Genomic DNA, 14,769 nt, shown 5'->3' with positions numbered 1-14,769 from the left:
TTATTGTCATTTATTTAGTTTTTATTTTATTTTATTTTTATATTTTTGGTTGCTCTCTAGAGAATGCTTAGGGTAATAGTTGATGAGTGTTTAAATTTGCGATTAGAGTGATTTTGTTTTAACTATGGTAAATCGTTGGGTTTTAGGATTGTTTTAGGGAGTGGCCTTGGATCTCATTTTTGGACTTAAGCTAATACCAGGTAAGTAATCCACTGATAACTCCGTATTTTTAGTATTTAAAAAATTATTTTATTTGATAAAATAATTATCTAGTATTTTGTTTTTTTATTTTGAATATCTGTTATTCTTGTTAATATTAAAATTATTTATCTGGAATATGTATTTTGAGCTATTTTCTTTAATTAATTATTTTTATTTATTTTTGACTTAGTAAATCTACCTTGGTGTGATGATAATTAAATGATTGCTATTCATTTTAACTTGGTGATTAATTTATTATTTATATATGTGTGTGATTGCGGTAAAATGATTATTTCAACATTTATAAAATTTGTTTGTTTGCAAGAGTGGGGTTGGTTATTCTGCTATCATTTGGATTGATTTAGTTTTTCCATTATTTATTTATTTATTTACTTATAATTATTTTACTTTACTTTTGAAGGAATTGGTATTTTGAATAAGTTTTAATATTTTGGTTGCTTAAATCTTTATATTTCATTCATAGTTATTTATTTATCTTCCCTAAAGTGGGATCTTGGATTTTATAAGTATTTTTGGGTATTTATGAACTTGAGAAATTATGAACTTATATCTTTGTAAATGTTTTTGTATCTGAATGTTTTGGTCTCCAAATGAGCGATATGGAACCCTGTCAATGGGGGGTTAAACCCTGACTTTGTCAACAAGAAATTTTGGATAATAAGATTGCAGTTTCGCATCATATCCGTTTGGTGAAATAATTAACGACCATCTGATATTCAGTCCCGGGTCACTGAGGTTAAATAAATAATCTCTGTTATTCTAGCTCGGGTCATCGAGGGTAAACAAATTACCTCTGGCATCCGTAGTGAATTTGGAGACATATAGTGGAATTTGTTAACTATTTTCTGTTTTGTCCTTTTGATTTTGATTTTCTGCAAAGACAAACTTTTTGACCTGCCTTGAAGTTTCTGTATTTTTGATATCGCATTTCTGATTTTCAATTTTTGGTAAATGACATATTTGGAAATATCCTTTTATTAGAATATTATACTTTATATTTTGTTAAATTATGATTTTGGAGATTTGTATTATTTTGAAAATTTGGTATATTTGAAAACACGCTGCTGTAATTCCTGGTTTAGTCCAACTATGGTTTGGAGACTTATACTCGTATTTAGAAAATTTTCTATATTTTTGATTTACAGCTTTGAAATATGGTATTCTTTTGATGACAGTATTCTTGAATAGTGGTATTACTTGAGAACTATACCTTTGTTGAAGTATTTATTTTGTATTTGTTTAAACTATGTTTAAACTTGAATTATTCTTAATATTTGAAATCAAGATTTATAAACTCTGTTGATTTAAATCAATTTTTGAATTACTTACTAGGCTAGTGAGCTCATGGATTTGCTTTAAATTCTTTTTAGATCAAAAGTGGTAGACAGGTGTGGATCTTGAAAGACTGTCTGTAGGTATTGTCTTGCTCTATTGTAAAATTTGAGTTCTTATCATTGTTTGTCCTGTATCCCTGTATTTTGTATTTTAAACTTCTTGTATCCCCTTATTGTATACTCTATAGAGTCTGTAATCTTGTAACCTAATTAGTTACTTATAGTTTTGCCTGTCCGGAATCAGGTTCTGAGGCCTTGCAGGCCTATTGGGTTCACACCCTGTGGGTCTGCTGCCGTTTGTTTATGCACCGGGTCTGACGAGCCGAGTTCAGGGTGTGACAGTTTAACTATATTTGCTTTAGTGATTTAGTACTTATAAACTCTAGTAATTTCAATCCCTCACATACAAAAATAAAGAGGATTTGATGGTTTATTGGTATATTTTAAATTTTAAAATTAATTAAATTTTTATAAAAATATTCAATTTTATTTATAATTATTTTTTTATGTTTTATATCCATTTTATTTTCCTCTCAATTTGAAATTAATTCAGATATAACTAAAAATTACAAAATTTCACACTATAGATGGTTTTAAAAATTTTAATTCAAAACCACCTCATTATAAATAATTTTTCAAAATTGTTTTTACATCATCATTTTTTTTACTGAAAAAACCTAGTTTTCTATTTTAATTTAATGTTTATTAGCTTATATGGACAGTAAATTAAAATTTAAAAAAAGAGTGACTATATAATTAGATATAAAAGATTCTATCAAAAAATAAATCTACGATTTATAAATAAATTTTTACATATATAATACGTTAAAAAAATATTTCATCACATTTTTATAACTGCATAAATAATTTTTTACTACTAAATAATATTTGATAATATAATATATTTAATATAAATATTAGACGTGCTGAGAATATTTAATCTAACAAAAATATACTGATATATTAAATTAATTATTTAAATATCTAAAAATTTATTTTATAATTAATAAAACCTAATAGTCTAAAATATGATGGTTTGTCAAAGTGGGTATCCTCACTATGGGTGTCTATATATCTTTCAAATAAATTAAATCAAATGCATGTTTTCTAAATTTATATTTATAAGTTACTTTAACCATACACAAAATCTTATAATGTACCATTTCAAATTCATCCAATGAGACACTAAATTTAATTTTTCTAAATTATCAAATACAAAAATTTACAAATACATTATAACTGAAAATCTATTACATTTTCAACTCCACTAAACTAAACAATATCTTATATGGTGCTTAGATCTTGAAGCTCATGTTTTTATTCCCTCTTTAAAATTATATTCTAACACCATTTTCTAGGTCAAGCTGAATTTTCAAAATTTCAATATCCCAAATCAACCACATCTTTACAATTGAGATTTGTAAAACATTGTCCCTCTAAGTGAACTTTTGCCAATACACCCAAAAATAGGGTGAAAAAAAAATCAAAATTATATGTGTATAAAGGCATAGATGGATTTTTTTATTATCGTCATGGTATAAAGTTCATAAAATAGAAAATAAATTTAAGGGGTTTAAATTATGCTAAATATATTAAGTAGGAATTATTATAAAGAATTGTCATGAAGTAAAAAACATATTCAATGAATTTAAAAACGGCATTAAATTTTAATTATTTTCCAAATATAAAATGATGATTTAAGTACAAATTTCAATTAAAAAAAGAAGTGAAACTTACTCCAAAATCACAGCTCATTTATTTATATCCATGCCCCTTTACGAAAGAAACTATAATTACACTTATGCTTTATAAAGCAGTCAACACTTATGTCTCTATAGGTGCAGCCTGAAGGACTAGTGGTGACTTCTTATGAAGAACAACTCCAAAAGACTCCCTGGTATCAATACCTTTATAACCAGTCTCAGAAGGAGTTTTCCATTTGAAATGATACAGCATGTTAGCAAGTGTAATCTCCACAACAGCTATACCCTTCTGCATTCCTGGGCAAATCCTCCTGCCAGCACCAAAAGGTATAAACTCAAAATGTTGTCCTCTATAACTTATATCATTCCCTTCAAATCTCTCTGGCATGAAAACTTCAGGGTTTTCCCAGGCTTTTGGATCATTGCATATTGCCCATGCATTTATGTAAACTCTAGATTTCTCTGGGATAATGTAGCCATTCACCTGGCACTCCTCCATGCTCTCTCGAGGGAGTAGCAAACGAGCAATACAATGTAAACGTAGAGTCTCACTTACAATAAGTTTCATATATTGAAGTTGTTGAAGATCACTCTCTTCCACCTTTCCTTTACTTCCTACAACTCCTCTGACTTCATCTTGTGCTTTCTTCATCAATGTCGGATTTCTCATGAGTTCAGTCATCGCCCATTCTAAAGTCAATGCTGAGGTATCCGTTCCACCAAGGAACATGTTCTGAAAGAAATAATAATTGATTGAAATACATGAAGAAGAAATGAGATATGATAGAGAAAATTAACCTATTTTACTAAAGGTTGAGTGTTTAGGGTATAGTGACTAACCATGAGGATTGCTTTGATATGATCTTTGGTGAGGGAGAAGCCAAGACTAAAATCTTTCTGCAACTTTAGTAACACATCAAGGAAGTCTTCTTCTTCATGTCCATGATCATCATACAAACTCGAAGAATGCTCCTCAATCTCTCTCTCAAAAAGTTCATCCATTCTCTTAAAGTTTCTCTCAAGCTTTCCATGCCAACCAGTGAACAAATTGAGCCAGTATTTCAAAGAAGGGAAGAAATCTCCAAGAGAAAACCCACCAATCAACTCCATTATCTCCAAAACAAGATCATGATGTTCACTTCTATTGCACTCTCCATCATCAGAGAACCTCTTTCCAAACACTTCTCTACAAATTATATTGTTACTCATGCAAAGAAACATGTCACTGAGATTCACTGTTTGAGAGCAAGAATGTCTTATACTTTGGATCAAGATATGAACTTCTTCTTCTCTCACACTCTTAAAGGACTGCACTCTCTTCGTACTAAAGATCTCCAACATTCCAAGCTTCCTCATCTGCCTCCACTGCACACCGTACTTCGAAAAGGCGATATCTAGTCCACCATAGGAGAATTTCTTCATTACTAGAGTTGTAGGTCTGCTACAAAACTTAAGATCATGAGTTTTCATGATCTCAGAAGCAATCTCAGGAGATGATACAATGAAGGCAGGGATTTGGCCAAGTTGAAGGTTCATGATAGGGCCATATTTCTCCGCTAGCCGGCAGAGGGATTGATGAGGTAGTTCACCGAGCTGGTGTAGGTTTCCGACAACTGGAAACCTCCTTGGACCAGGAGGAAGCTTCCTTCTGCTCCTACTTGTTCTCAACTTGGAGCTTAAGACTAGAAGTAGAAGAACAGTTACTAGTGAGATTATGAGGATGCATGGTGAGAAGAAGAGTTCATCCATAATTTCTTTTAGTAGTATATATCTCGTGTGACATTTTCACATATATATGTGTATGTGCACTAGGGTTCTTTTGGATGTAAATGAAACTAACAAAGTTGGATGCACATGCAAAGCTTACGTAAAGATACATGTGTGGCTTTGGATAAAGATGTGCAAAAATCATTTGGGATAAGAGTGGAAATATACATACTTTCAATCTTATCTTGATGGCAAGCAACTCATGAGAGCCTAATGGAACCAAATTTGGTCTTTGTTTCTTCTTCTTGCTGATGTTTTCGCTTGATTTGATGTCAATATATATATGCGGCTGTTACGAGAGAGATGAACTAAATAAATAGATGAGGGGGAAAAAAATTCATGCGCTTTATTTTTATATAAAATTAAAGTGTTTGACGTGCACTAATTAAGTAGCTGAAAATAAAAATAATTTAAAAAATTGACGGAGCTAAGATGTGTGTTCAAGATAATTTTTTAAAATTGGCATAGTTAGAAACTTTCTATATTACCTAGCTAGTCACCCTTTGATTTGATTATTAGTAATCAAAATTAAATATTTTATATTTAATGTTTATAATTAATGAAATTAAAAATTTTAATTAATTAATAGATTTATTTAAATAATTGATTTTTTATAACAAATATAAAAACAGGGCACCTCAAGTTTTTTTTCCTGGTTAGGGAGCTAGCAAAACTCAGCCAAACAAGTTCAATTTAGTTGATAGCCTAATTTTATATTTGAAGGTGATGTTTCTCTAGAAATTTTTTAGAGCATGATATCTAAAAAGGTTATAAAAATATATTAAAAAAAACCAATAAATAAAGCATAAGCTTTGATAGCTATATATGAATAATATATTCAATTCATCATCATAATATAATTTTTTTATTGAAATAACTGTAAAACCACACTCATCAGTTAAAATCCACAAATAATTTGATACTAGTTGGATGAACATGTAAAAAATTTCAGCTGAAACTGGGTGTGTCAACCTATTGTGGAATAAGTTCCATTCTTTTACAATTCAATTTTTCATACCAAGCACAGGTATCGCGTGAAAGGCTTTTTTTTTTTTTAAATATTGTTTTTTTTAAATTAATTATCGAAATATATATTTCGGTAATTATTTACAAAAATGAGTATTTTTTATTTTTTTAACATTAAATTTTAGTTTTTTAAAAAAATTGTGGGTTCCATTAGTTTTTTAATATTAAAAAAAAATTTTAAATCATGGGTTCTACTAGTTTTCATAATATTTTTTTATAATTTGTTTTATTCCCACTTCTACCTGAGTCCATTGACCATGATTGAATAGTTAGCAATCGTAATGAAAGTTTTTTTTCTTCGTCGAGAAAACCTCATTATTAGAATTAGAATACTACATGTCACGGGTTTGTTCTTTCGTCAAGAGTTCATACAGCCCTTGGTCGGTGTTCCTCTCGACCAAGGTAGCCTCCTTCATTCGGTATGACAAGAATATGAATTTTGTTAGCTTGAATGTAAAGGAAATAAAATAACTTTACAAGAAAATAAAGAAACTAGAATGATACAAGTTTTAGAGGAGAACTTCTCTTTATATTGATGATCTTTTTTATAGCAATGCTTGTGTTTTTACAAAAGAGATTTGGAGGGTTTATATAGGCCTCCACCTAACAAATAGATTGTTTGGATCAATTTGATCCAATGGTTCTCGTGAATGAGGTAGGTGCCACCTGCCACCCTTAATTCATCCCATAAACCCCTAATAATACTCTCTACCTACCCCAAAGTTGCAGGTTTCACTATTATAATATTTGGAGATAATTTTAATTTATATTAATGCTTTCTACTTACCGCAATAGTTGCAGGATTGATTATTCTAATATTTGAAGATAATTTTAATTTTTACCTATTAAAAATTTGACTACAGTAATTTTTATCTATTAAAATTTTGATTGAATATTACTCATAATTTTTATCTGTTAAAACTAGATAATCTATAAATAAAAAGGTAGAAGTGGGAATAAAACAAGTTATAAAAAATATTATGAAATTATAAACGTTTGAATGTAAAACTATTTCTTAATTTAAAAACTACTAGTAGCCGTGGTTTTTTAAAAATTTAAAATTTTAATATTAAAAAATAATGGGATATGTGGTTTTTCAAAAAAAATAAAATTTTAATATTGAGAAGCTAATGGGACCCACATCTTTTAAAAAAACTAATGTTTAATATTAAAAAATATAAAAATAGGGATTTCCGTAAATAATTACATGAGTACATATTTTAGTAATTAATTTTAAAAAATATATATATGAAAAGAAAAGCCCACCTGAAATTGAGGAGAATAAAAAAAAGACATGATAATAAAATAAAATAAAAATGACAACTCAAAGAAAATCGTTTAGTAGGGTGTGTCCTGCTAACGACAAAGTACAAAATAAGATGATAAAAGAAATTACATCCAAAGATTAAAACTGAAAATAGTGGAGTTAAAACTGAAAATAAAAAGGAAAACAGTCATAATGATGCTCTAATCCTTTGCAGTTGTTGTTCATGTTGGCGGTGGAGATGGAGTCTGAGGCATTGTGGGGGCGGAGATAACTTCACACTGGGCGTTCATTTTACTGTAAGTGAGGGGAAGTCAGGAAGTGAGGGAAGTGCCACTTCACTGAAGTGGGGGAAGTGATATCACTTCTAGGAATTCTATGTTCATTTGTCAGAAAGTGAGAATAGAATCGAAGAATTTAGGTGTTGGATGAAGTTCTATGAGTTCAAACAAGACTTTAGAAGTGAAAAGAAGTTAGTTTTTATAAATTGACTCACTTCCCCCCACTTCAGTGAAAAAAATACTGAAGTGGGTTTAGTTCAAAATCCACTTCAGTCGGAAGTGGGGGAAGTGGCACTTCCCCCACTTCAGCATAAATGAACACCAGAAGTGGGGGAAGTCAAACCACTTCCCCTCACTTCCCCCCACTTTCCCTGAAATGAACGCCCCTGGCGATGCATAGGAGATAACTCCACGCCACAATGATCGTCACATAATTGTAACACTTTGATTTCATTCTTTTTTTATACTAGTCAATAATTTTTTCAGAAATATATTTTGGAGAGAATATAATTTATTTGATGTGTGAATTCCACTAGTGCACTGGTCGTATCAAGTAATAATAATATGCAATAATGCAGGGTTATCGAACCACAAGGACAAGGAGTATCAGTAGTCACTACTTATCTATTATCTAGTCAAATACAAATAAGATTGAAGAGCAAATTAAAAATTAAACAAAGACTAAAATAAATGCCGTAACTTGGCAAGACTTGATCAAGCATAAATAAGAGGTATTCTAAAAAATAATTCCCCCTAAGATGTTCGATGAAGCTTTAAACTAAAATTTTGGATATATTTGAGTTGATCATATTGCAAGTATTTTTAAATCATGTTCACCATTTTCTTAAGGTGATGAACAACTAATTTCCTACTAGATCAAAAGTAGGAATCTATTCTTTACCTCGGCCAACTATGATTGCATGAACGTTCTATGAACCTTGAATGGTGGGCTACTCATATTTCGTGAATTACGCTGATCTCAAGGAGATTTATGACTGATCCCCTACCGAGCCACTCGTAGAAGTCTATTCTTTTCCTTAACTCAGTAAGATTGCATAAACATCGGGTGAAATCTAAAGGTAAGGTAGCCTAAAACTGGGAGAATTAAGCACACAACCTGTAACTCTTGGGCCTATCCCTAATTCCCTTAAATTGTGGTAGATATATACTTAGTAATTTCTAAATCCCCAAACATGTATCAAGCATAAAAATCGAGCACTTTCTATATAAAAATCATGGCATTAAAACTCACAATTGAATCACAATCAAAATAAACTCAGATATAAACCAATATCTGATGTCCGACAAGATTACATCAAATGGTTCTTTAATGTTCGAATGCCCTAGGATGTCTAAGTCTTCATGTAAATGAAATGTGCAATACAATCATAAAAGATTTCAAATGACATAAAAAATTTGATTAAAAAAACTCCCTTGTGCTCCACGATTCTTCTTCCATTAAGATGTTGATATTTTCTCCTAAATAGCAGCCAACAGAGCTGCCTCTATAGTAGCGTCTTCAATCCCAAGAGAGAGATGATTTAATCCTAGTTCAAATTAAGGATACTAGAAATCCACTAAAAACAGGACTCGAAACCTCAACAAAACCCTGGAAGCGAAGTTGGAGAAAGTCTGCACAAAGTCCTTCCAAAGATACTCCCAAAATCCTAGTGTCGGCTCTTTTATAGTCTAGATATTGGGTGAGTACACGGGGTCAATGATAAGTGTAAATTTGTGCATTATTTAATATTGTTTTGTATACTTATTGGGCATGTATTAGAGTATTCTTGTGGAAGATGATGCTAAACATGCTAAAAATGGTATTCTCAAGTATCAGATAGTACTTAAGGAGGAGAGAAGCTAATATAAAGAATTAATAGCCAAAACTATCTCAACTGAAGAACATGCCAGACATAACACTTTATGGCCATACTTACGGCTGTCAGCCTTCGATAGACAACCTTGTGCCCATGCTTATTCCCCCAAAGAGGAGCATAAGGATCAAACAAAGGGACTTACTAGTAGGACTTATGATAGGAACACAATTATTGGCGCGGATCTTGTATTAAAGTGTGCTTAAGAGCAAGGTATCGATCCTCAGGGAAAATAGAGTCTGTTAGTATTAGTCATTAATCTGAAAACAAGGCTACTAAAAAATATGTGATGTGGAAACAAATAATGAAAGTAAACAGAAATCGAAAGCACTAATAGTAAATAAGGTCAAACAAGAAAGGGAAACATGGTACTCTACCATAGATTCCCTGTAGGGTTTTGTAAGTCCAATACAAAGGTTATAAGCCAGCAATCATATTTGAAACCGTAGAAATCCAAAAGTACACTATTCCCTTCCACAAGATAAATAGTAACTGATCTAGTACAGTGTTGATACAAACAACCACATGATTGCAATGCACTTTATGAAATCTAAACAATTATTGATGAGTGTACATTTATTCATTATTTAATATCATTTTGTACACTCATTAGGCATGTATTATAGTAATATTGTGGAATTCAACGTTAAACATGGTGAATATTGTATCTTTAGGCTCCAGGCAGTGCTAGCTTAAGGACGAGAGAAAGAGCCAAAAGAAGCATTCTAAAGCCAAAATAAAGAAGATGAAGCTCTCTCAGCCGTACTTAAGGGCACTTTACTGCTGTGCTTGCAGCCATAAGCCTCATCCTAAGGACCATATGGACATGCTTATGGCCATAAGGAGGAGGATAAGGACAAATAGAGGGACTTACAAGTTACAAGTAGGGTTTACGCCCGTAAGTCAAACCATAAGGGTAGTCCAGAGGAGCTTATGAGGATCAACATACGCTCATAAGGGTGGTCACTAGGGCTATCAAGAGAAGCTTACAGTTTAGCATTTACGACCATAAGCTGGGCCATAGCTGTCACTCCCAGTCTCGCATGATCGGCACGAGAAAACTGTTGTGACAACTCGAGGAGGGAATCTCACACCACTCAGCCCTTGAGTCACCACAAGGCTTACGAATTCCCTGCTAACTCCAATTAATAGAAGAAGTGTACAACCAAAAGACATGAAACAAAATATAGCAACAATAGAGTATGCAACATAACACCGAAAGATATGGTTTTAAGAGTAGAGATACAGAGTGGTAGTAGAGATGGCAATTTGTACCCTACCCGATGGGTATACCCGTACCTGTACCCGGTCAAAGAGGGTATTACCCTCTTTGACCGGGTACGTGTACGGGTATAGGCAAGGGTATTACCCGTTAATTTTTGAGCAGGGAAGGGTATTACCCGTTAGTTTTTGACCGGGTACGGGTACGGGTACAGGCAAGGGTATTACCCTACCCGTACCCTTACCCTTACCCTTACCCTTACCCGTTGAAGAGGGTACGGGTAAAACCCGTACCCGTACCCATACCCGTACCCTTACCCTCTCATATATATATATATATATATATATAATTTTTTTATTAAATTAAACATTTACTCACAATTTACTCAATATCTATTTTCATGGTGATTAATTTGAAAATAATTCTTCAAATTCTCTTAATATATTATTTTAAATTTTATTTAATTTCTATATTTATATTTGATAATATTATCAAAATTGAATTTTAGATATATATTAAGAATCATAATTAAATTTAAAAATAAACAAATATAAAAAAATAATGTTATAATAATTTATTCTATAAATTATAAGAACATCCTGAAAAATAAGATACTAATAAAAAATCAATTGGATATAACTTATGAGAATTACTTATAATGTTTTTTATATTCAAAATTTTACTAGATATTTATAAAATTTGAAGCTATATAAAATATAAATAGTAGATATATGAAAAAATTTAAAATAAAAATCAAGATAGTTAAACATGAACAAAACAAAAGGTAGAGTTACCATTGAGTCCTAAATAAATGTCATTTTTATGTGATTATATAATTTAAGATAAGCAAATATATATTAACTTGTAATTTTGAATTTATGGACATGTGGTTAACGATTGTAATATAATGTATAATTAATTTATTTTTATTATTATTTAAATTTAATTCGATAATTTGAACAATGGATAAGCGGGTACCCTGCGGGTATACCCGTACCCTGCGGGTAAGGGTAAGGGTATGATTTTTTTTACCCTGAAAGGTACGGGTAAGGGTTCGGGTATGAGGTAGGGGTTACGGGTACGGGTAAGGGTTTTGGCATACCCTACCCATACCCTACCCGTTGCCATCCCTAAGTGGTAGCATATAGATCAAAGTTTACAAAAGTTATACATCTCCCTAGTGGATCCATAGTCCTACACAATCCATTATGATCACGATGACAAACATTTATCAAAGGCAAGAAGAATAGGAAAGGAATTGCCGAGCACCGGTAGGATCACATCTTCCATTCTCGCTAAAGACTAAAAATTATGAGAGGGGTGAGTAACAAAATTACTCAGTAAATGATGACTGCGTAGATAAATAGAGTCGTAAAGTATTTCACAACGATAAACAAATTAAATGCATTTTCTTAACATCAATTAAAATATTTCAAAAATGACCATATATAAATCAATAAATATTAGAAGTATAAAAATAGGTTTTCTGTTGGCCATAAAAATTCTCCTAGTATAGTTGAGGCCTCAACTAAACCTAGGATCGCCAAGGATTTGAAAACAAAATTAGAAAACCCCTTGGCATTGGTCTCTGATCAACTCGGGTGGTGACCCTGAATATCTCAACATTACACCCATCAAGAGCTTTACAATGCCTCTTGCATGGGAAAACCCCTAGGGATAGCCATGCCACCTATATATAGGATGGACTGTGGAAATCCCCAACTGTAGTGTCGGACCAAACCTGCAAATTCAGACTAATACTTACGGTCCATACCCCGCTATCATCACCAAATTGTAATGAATACATGAAACTATTTTCAAGATAAAGTTTCACTATTCATTTCCAAATCTTAGTCCAATCAAACACATTTGAAAGTATTTTTTTTCTTGTGCAAACCTTCACCAAGAAGGAGGTAAACATCGGAGGAGGAGATAGGGGGAAAATGCAAGGCATCAAAGTATCGTTTGAGGAGAGATTCTGGTAAACCTTCAAGATTTTCATCCATCCAAGGGGATCTAAATATAGAGGGAGTGTTTCACTCTTCTTTTCTTTTTTATTTATTCCTTAGAGTTGTATAAGTGTTCCTCATTCATGAGGAACTAACTTATTTGTGATTTGGACTTGATGAACTCTAGGGTTGTTTTGTTGTAATTTGGATGATTATCTTTGTTGATGTATTGTTGGATGTTGGATTTCTTTTATAGAATCTTGTAGTTTGTGGTTATTGTTATGTGTTATTAGATATTTTGGATTGTATGAGAACTCTGTGGTTCAAATTCTAGTTTATACTGGGAGCACGGAATGCGCCCTTGTATTAGACTTACAAGCTTGAAAGGGATCCATGTACCAATACACTGAGTGATTTGAATATTTGGTACCCCTCAACCCGTTAGGATTGAACCTAGGTATTGAGTATCAATCCTAATTAGAGATTTTCTGACACTCAATGCAATCATGGGAGAATTTGGTCGGAAGAGATTCTGAACCAATACTTGTATGGGATTAGGGATAATCATCGATGGATTTGGGATTACCTACTTTAGATGTCTCTTGGCCCAAACTACCAGCACAACATATCATCCTAAGTTCAAGACTTAATGGCAACACTAAGGGGATTCATTGTCCAAATCACCGCTTTTTATGCTTGGTTTTCCCTTGAATGCCAATTGTGTGTGTAGTCTAGATTTTATTTTAGTTATTTCTTTCTCTTTTTGTAATTGTTGTTCATTATTTGAAGTGTTAGGCTAGGAAATAGACGAAAGGGAAGTAATAGTAGCTCCTTGGCCCCCGTGGAATACGACTCCTATATCATGCACAGGATATTACTTGACGACCCCATGTACTTGCGGGCGTTCACATCAGAGAGCTAAACCCTTAGTGGGTATTTGGACTAGTAAACCCTAGGATGCATTTGCTCCATTGACTTTTATTGTGTTTCTTTTAATTGAGAATTTATTTGAGTTTCAATCTTGTGTGCTTAGTGTTTGGTTTTCTCTTAGAATAACACTAGAGTTCAGAACCTATTCTAATCATCTTTTGACGAGTGACCATCACCATTAAGATTAGATTTACCAAGGTTGAAGAGGGTAGAGAGGGTGAGTAGAGAGGTAGTGGAACATCCCCTTTCTCCTTCAATATGATTTATCCTACCTCCATATTCCAAGAGTTCTTAGCAATTGCATACAGAGTGAGGTGTCAAGAGTTTCCTCTCTACCGAGGATTAGTTGCGATTAGGGATCTTTCACCTAGAGAAAAGGGTTTGATCTAGATTTGGGAATATGGTTTATTACTTGGAATCTCTAGAGCTTTAAGTAGTTATATGTGGTGTGAGGTGTCGAGAGTCTTCTCACCACCGGGATCTCGTAGGGGACTAGTCATGGTTGACCTTAGATTTGGGACCTTATACTTTTGTATTTCCATAAATCATTAAATCTTAATTAGGAAAGCGTAGTTTTAGTCTTGCACTTGAAACAAGAGTCTTAGGGGTGCATTATCCGGGTACCCCACTTTCTCGTTGATTGTCTCCTCCTTTTGCCCTTTCCTTACTTTCTTATCTTATATTTTGATAACATCTTGATCATATTCACCATTTGATTTTCAACTTAAATATTTCAGTAAAGTTTACTTGTGACTCGAGTCTATTCTCGTGGATTCGAGTACCTACCCTTTAGGTACTTTATTACTTTGACACCACTGCACCCTCGGTACACACACGCAAGAGTGTGGCAAAGGCTGTGGTAGATTCGGTCTATAAATAACCCTATGTTTTATGTCAAAGGGGGATTCTTTTACTGAATTTGGGAGAGGTGGATTCCGGTGAGTTTTTCAAGGAGGATTCAACGTGCATCAATAGTGGAGTGCACGGGAAAGGATTTGACATTCTTGATGATATTGGGATCTACTCAACCTCAATAATCAGAGACCATACTGGAGGTTGTTAGTCTAGGAATTCTTTCGATTTATTTCCTTTGGATTTTTGTTATTAATTTATTAATATTTATATATCCATTAGAGGACCCCAATTCAAAGGGAATTTCATGTAAATTCACCTTGATTGTTACTTGTAATTATTTAT

At 32.5% G+C, this 14,769-nt stretch overlaps 1 protein-coding gene across 1 annotated transcript; it reads right to left on the bottom strand.

Annotated features, from left to right (window-relative positions):
• Positions 1 to 3,380: 3,380 nt before the first annotated feature.
• LOC120283977 (cytochrome P450 71A1-like) lies at positions 3,381 to 4,810 on the bottom strand. Its single transcript, XM_039290803.1, has 2 exons — positions 4,100 to 4,810; positions 3,381 to 3,992 (listed from the first exon to the last, which is right to left on the bottom strand). The coding sequence occupies exons 1-2, from the start codon at positions 4,793 to 4,795 to the stop codon at positions 3,381 to 3,383; spliced, it is 1,308 nt and encodes a 435-aa protein (XP_039146737.1). The 5' UTR covers positions 4,796 to 4,810.
• Between the last annotated feature and the right edge of the window lie 9,959 nt (positions 4,811 to 14,769).

This window comes from Dioscorea cayenensis, chromosome 19 (genome assembly GCF_009730915.1).
Source record: "Dioscorea cayenensis subsp. rotundata cultivar TDr96_F1 chromosome 19, TDr96_F1_v2_PseudoChromosome.rev07_lg8_w22 25.fasta, whole genome shotgun sequence".
NCBI classification, from domain to species: Eukaryota; Viridiplantae; Streptophyta; class Magnoliopsida; order Dioscoreales; family Dioscoreaceae; genus Dioscorea; species Dioscorea cayenensis.
This window is presented reverse-complemented; position numbering and strand designations above follow the sequence as displayed.

Excerpts from the sequence above, each read along its gene's own strand:
- LOC120283977 (XM_039290803.1), bottom strand. The coding sequence starts at position 4,795 with ATGAACCTTCAACTTGGCCAAATCCCTGCCTTCATTGTATCATCTCCT. Across the intron at positions 3,993-4,099 it reads ATATCAAAGCAATCCTCATG|AACATGTTCCTTGGTGGAAC; the intron begins GTTAGTCACTAT and ends TATTTCTTTCAG.